The 6000-nt window shown below is 43.4% G+C and overlaps 1 protein-coding gene across 1 annotated transcript in view; it reads right to left on the reverse strand.

The window, feature by feature from the left end:
• The window catches only part of LOC114360856 (alpha-1,6-mannosyl-glycoprotein 2-beta-N-acetylglucosaminyltransferase-like), a gene marked incomplete at its 3' end in the record, with an annotated part of 55745 nt that extends 52639 nt beyond the window's left edge, over positions 1 to 3106 (reverse strand). Inside the window, exon 1 of the mRNA XM_028315688.1 lies at positions 2025 to 3106. Coding sequence (XP_028171489.1) covers positions 2025 to 3106 — 1082 coding nt within the window. The remainder of the gene's footprint in view (positions 1 to 2024) is intronic.
• Positions 3107 to 6000: the final 2894 nt, after the last annotated feature.

Consider the following 6000-nt stretch of genomic DNA (forward strand, 5'->3'; position numbering starts at 1 on the left):
AGGCAAAGAGGAAACGAGTGGACGTGGACTGCGGATGCCTGTACTTGTAAGGCACGATCCATGCGGGCTGCACAAATGAAATTCCCGGATTCCCCACCGTAGATTCGTAGTTCACCTGACGTGCTAGACTGGCCTCAATTAACATGTTCAATAACCCTTCAACTTTATCAAGTGGTGCATAAAGGCCATACTTGTTTGGCATTGGGAGGGTTTTAGTAGAAGCTTTTGCTGGAAGCCTGGAATGGATTCGTTTCCGTCGACGAAACATTTCGTTAGGATATACTTAAATGAAATGAAAATGAAAATCACTTTATGTAAAGGAAGTTACACAAACAAAAACAATTTAAAAAAAATGTAGAGATCAATAATTAACTAATTGTATGTGGACTTGATGTATAAAATAAAATTAAATGACAGTAAAAAATAGCCAAAAAATAGGCGCATTATAAGTATAATCTACTTCACGTGCGAACAGGAAGTCGGCCGGGTCTCCTGTTCATTGTTTTATTTGAAGTAGGATGCCTCGCGGGACCACTTTAACGTTAAACCGAGCACATCAATACAGTGACAGTTACTTACTTATATGAGAGCAAACAACGAGCCGGCACACCTTGCGGCGGGGTCCGCCGGGACCGGGACGCCGCGGAATACGTAATGGCGCAATGCATATTTGAGGAGCTTCATAGTTATGGCCGATCGGAACAAAAATCGCTACAAAAATAACAGACACGAATCAATAAGGACAATTATTTTATCTTTCGATGCGGAACACTCCGAAGTGAGGCTATTGTCTTTCTACTAATTAACTTTGTCCTTCCAAAGTTGCTGTGCGCCTGTGCCCTGACTGCGTCCATGTTTTGTAACCGCTTGAGTTATACCACCTATAATATGAATAAACTCAAGAAATGTGAATGTGCTAATGTGGTCAAGCAATAACTGATTGATATGAGTAATTGATTTGCACAGTAAAAAGTATCAAACAGTAACCTTGCAGGAATCAAAAATTTCATAATAAAAACAGTATAGGTAAACAATAAAATGCAGTGGTTAGGGACCTCCATTCGCCAATTCCAAAATGCCTGACAGGACAATAAAAATATATTTGGTGAATGAATAGAGTGCTTTACGGCCATAAGCGGCCAGTGGAGTCGGACTTGATTTCTGAATAAAAATGAGGCCATTCAAAGAGATTGGTCGAGTTCCCTGAATTCTAATGACGCACAGATGGAAATTCACAACTTTATGTTTAGAACTTACTTCAGTAGCGAACACTCAAGAGTTTCTCAAAATTATGAGATCATTGAAATTTCAGAGTGACTGTGGGCCGTCATACATAATGTATTAAAATTATTATGATGAGAATCATAATATATGTAATAAGTTACATAATCGTGATCGTTCAGTTCCATTTGATTTAAATGTGAACGAGCGTTGACTTTAATTACAATATTTTGAATAAATAAATTGTGAATAAAACATCTAAAACTAGATTACCGGGCTTTATTTATTTAAACTGCGACTGATACATTAGACCAACTACCTACTTGCGATTGTGACGGTCCTTTTCGATGGAAATGATGAAAATGTCAACGAGTAGAGAAAATTTTGACAATTTGTAGTATTATTTTTTATCCACAACAGAAAAAGCTTTTGCCCTGCATCCACCTGATGGCAGCTGGTGGAAAATGATGATCAATTAATAATAATTTAGCATACATCTACAAAAAAAAATGTTTTTAGCCAAAGCAAACTCATTTTACAAAATAAACTTCAAGAATTACTTAAACCATATCGTAATATTTTTGAATTTTCGTTTCGATGGCAGAGTGGTTTCGATGGCTGCATCGTTGGCGGTGGTGGCGAGCGGCTTGAGGCACAGCAGCTGGTCGCGCGGGTCGGCCCAGCCGCCGTTGCCGCGCGCCGGTCGCCACGCGCGCCGCACGCGCCCGCGCTCGCCCACCGTCACGCTCGCGCGCGCCGCCGCCGGGAACAGAGCCGCCCGCGCCGCCCGCCGCGCCGCCCACCGCGCCGCGCGCCGCCCGCTCGCGAACACGCTCGTCGACAGCACGCGCGGCGCCGAGCACGCCGCCATCTCCGCGAACCCGTCCGTGAAATTCCTGAACAGGTGCACCAGCGAGTAGCTCCAGCTGCAGTCGTCGTAGAAGCAGTACAGCGAGGCTCGCGCTGCGATCTTGCGCCACGTGGTCTTGTTGAACGCCAGCCCGCGGTCGTAGGGCGGGCTCCAGGCGTCGACGGTGAGCATGTCGTACTCGAGGTCGTCGGCGGGCGGGCGGCCCAGCGCCAGCAGCTGCACGGCCGGGAAGTAGGGCAGCACGCGGCGCGCGAACTCCAGCATGTGCAGCAGGTCGGGCAGCGCGTAGCTGTCCTCCTCGAGGAACACGGTCATCTGCTTGCTGGAGCTCCACTCGAGCGCTTCGAACACGTAGTTGGCCGTCCACCACCAGTGCTGCTTGCGCTGCGTGCGGCGCGCGTCGCGCTCGACGCAGTGCAGCCGGCCCGGCGAGCCGATGTCCTCCAGGAGAGACGTTGCGTTACAGTCGGTGGGGTCGATCCCCGGGAATTTGTTCGGGTTCAGTTGCAAGGAGTGTGGATAGAAAATTTGCATCACTTTACAAAAATCGATGCTTTTCACGAGATCATTTATTACGGTTTCAAAGTAACTGTGCGAGAATATTATAAGGACCTGGTGAATACCGTGCACTTGGCCCAGAGATATGATGAGGTGCTGCAGGCGCTCCACATCCTTATGTACGAGTATGACAATTATGGTCGTCTCCGAGTTCACTGGGCGATACTTATCCCAATTGATCACTTCGACGTGGGCGTTCAGCTGTTCCACTTTAAGCGTCAACTTCTTAAGCTCGGCCTTGCTTAATTGCTTCTCTAGAATCTTATAGTCTTCTGGAAACAGTAAGTACTTCTGCAAGTGACTAGGTACGTAGGAGGACGTGGACTCGAGCCCGCCCCAGCACAGCCACACGAAGGCCACGAGACACGCGGCGAATACGACATGATCCAATCTAATACGGACAGCACTCACAGCGACTTGTTTTAATTTTGTAAATACATGTCTAATAGGAAACATGACAAGCACGACTGTTTCTTTGTACTAATACCATTGACAAACGCGAGTGCATTATGGGTGACACAATGGGTGACACTGAGGAGTGACGTCACTGGCATAGATGAAAATTTCAAACTTCACAAGATGCATGATCAAATAAGGATCACTAAGATGATTAACGATGATCAAATTCTTATTGCCTTTACTTTTAGATTAGGAGACATTAGGAGACCACTTTAAAATGCAGAGTGATCCAATAAAGCCGTGAAGTGAACATTGGTTCAAAGCGAAAAAGAGTGTTGTAAACATTGAACCGTGCCGTAGTCGAACGGCTAATGGAAAAAATCTGTCGTCGGAATCTGCAATACAAACAGACTCGGGTTTAGAAGTTCGCGCGAGTTTGCGACACAACTCGCTGCTCCTTATTTTTTCCTCAGAGGAAATTCAATTTGACTAAGTATATCGTTTAAGCACTTTTTGCATTATGGGCTTACAATTTCCTCTTATTCTTTACGAGGCTAATATAAAGTTTTAAAGGCGGTTCAAATGGAGATTCGGCGCTCATCCGGCGGATAAATAATACTCTCGAATAATGGACTTTATATTGACGTTCGTTCATTTTTACTTCGTCAGAAGAACGCAGCAGCAGTTGGGTATAAGGTCCTAGTTTCTTTTAAGATTGTAACACTTGATTGTATGTCGCTGTACCTAGGTGTTAGAGATGGTATGAGGTATACCTACAAAAAAACTTGTCTGATGTGCTGTCGACTGTACCTAATAGGTAAAAGCCAGCCAATACAAATGAAAAACTATTTGAATAGTCTACCTACTTAACTGAGCTGTGCATGGAGTAAGCTGAACGCAATTTGGGCGCAGCTCTGTTTCCCGCCAGTTTGGCCATTACTGCTTAAAATGCTGACGGATTCCGCGCGTTGTTCCGAATGCTCAAAACTGAACGAATGCACAGTTGGTCGTCCTATTCCGCTAACGACCTTTAGTCTTTTCGACTGTGTAAGTTTCCACGTACTCTCTCGCTCATCCTGTGATGCTATTATGAATGAGAGTGACACATAAGTAGAACCGATAATATCGAAATCGTTTTGCAGAATAAGGCCTTAGCAGCCCGCGCCTACTCGCTGCCCCGAGCCAAAGGCACGGCCTCTTGAACAACTATTTTTCAATCCGACCAAAAATTTTATTTGCTGGGAGTGTTCCAAACTACTTAACTATAGTAATTTCAATATTTTTGTACAACGCTGTCTGAGCTAATACAATTCCAGAGCTATGCATTGTTGGCAATTGACTTTTAAAAACATTAGGTACTTATACTTATACCTTCCTACTTACTTTCGTGTCACTAATAAAACATTTAATTTTTTTAATTAATAACGACATTTTTTTTAAACTTAGGACGTTAAAAAGTTGCATAGGTAGGGTACCTACTTAGGTATTAACTTACCTACCTACCAAATCACAATGTCATTTCCTTAACATAGGTTGACCATTAATGCGAAGTATGTTATGTTGTACCTACTTGTGATAGTAATAATATGTTTAACAATAAATCCACGTCGCGCAGGTATTTACGGCGGTGGCTACACGTCTGTCCGTGTCAGAGGTGAGGCAAATTGTCGACCCTCGTCATCCGGCCAGATTAAACGCTCCTATATTACCTGAGGGACTCCCCGCTCCCGGCTGCGAGGTATAAAACGGCAGGTGTAAGCAAATTAATTGCATGTGTTACAAGCTCAGGAGAGAGAAGCTTCCGACCGCGGCATTTATCATGCTCTACGAGTATCTATCTATGCTCACACAATTTTATCCGCTTAAGTACTTATCTAAAAGTAGTGAGAAAAAAGGAAAATGTAGTTTGTCTACCTACCTACTTAACTGCAGTTATTTGTATCTGCTATTGTATCCTTTGATTGTACACAAATAATTTAGTATTACTCGTATGTTATCTGCGCGCAGCTGCTCCTTCACGAATGTTTTTTTAAATTGATAATTGTTAGTACCTAAGTTAATACCCGTTCTTTGCTGACCTTACGAAACTTCGCAGCTTCGTTATAAAGTGATTTAGTTTTGGTATAAATCGTATTAAGAATATCATCACGCCATCTATTGAGCTTTTGACTAATACACAAAAAATATAAACCTACCGCAAGGCCACAAGAGGCGCTTTGGCGCAGGGTTGCTTACTGCGCCATCTATTCGATGGATACAGCGGGTCTAGTCAAAACGCACTTTAAAATCGCAAACCCATCGCAAACCAGTCGCAAACAAATAAACAAATCGCNTGCCGGCAAGCTTGTATTATACTATGAGACTGTCTGAATCTATATCCACTATACGAAAGTGACGTGACTGGTGAATACTTGAAATGTTGTTGTTTATGTGTCAACCTAGACACATTCTACTAAGGCACTTACTGATTCATCCGGCTCGAAGGACCATGTAGATTTTTAAGGCACAAAATAGTACAAGTTTTACAAAACAATAAAACTTATATTATTGAGCAGAGACGATGCACAGCATCTGGTGAGAGATGCGTCTACTTCCGGTGTAGTTTTTTACCATTTTATACCTTAAATGACGTCATTTCCGCAATTATTTAATAGGAATTGATTTGACTTACTTCCGTTTGCCGCCATTTTAGTCACCTGGGGGCGAGCTTGCTCGGAGTTCTTCATAGAGAGCTCACCAGGAGGCCTTCTTGGGATGCTGTGCATCGTCTCTGCTCAATAATACAAGTTTTATTGTTTTGTAAAACTTGTACTATTATTCGGCATGTGACGATGCACAGCATCTGGTGAGAGACTTGTTTATTAGCTCCTGGTGACTACTTACCAATGGCGCTATGTGATGAAAGTTTTCGAGTTTCTGTAACAGAACTAGATTAGAACATGATTAATTTC

Source organism: Ostrinia furnacalis, unplaced genomic scaffold, assembly GCF_004193835.3.
Source record: "Ostrinia furnacalis isolate ACB-3 unplaced genomic scaffold, ASM419383v2 OfSCF5195, whole genome shotgun sequence".
Lineage (NCBI taxonomy): Eukaryota > Metazoa > Arthropoda > Insecta > Lepidoptera > Crambidae > Ostrinia > Ostrinia furnacalis.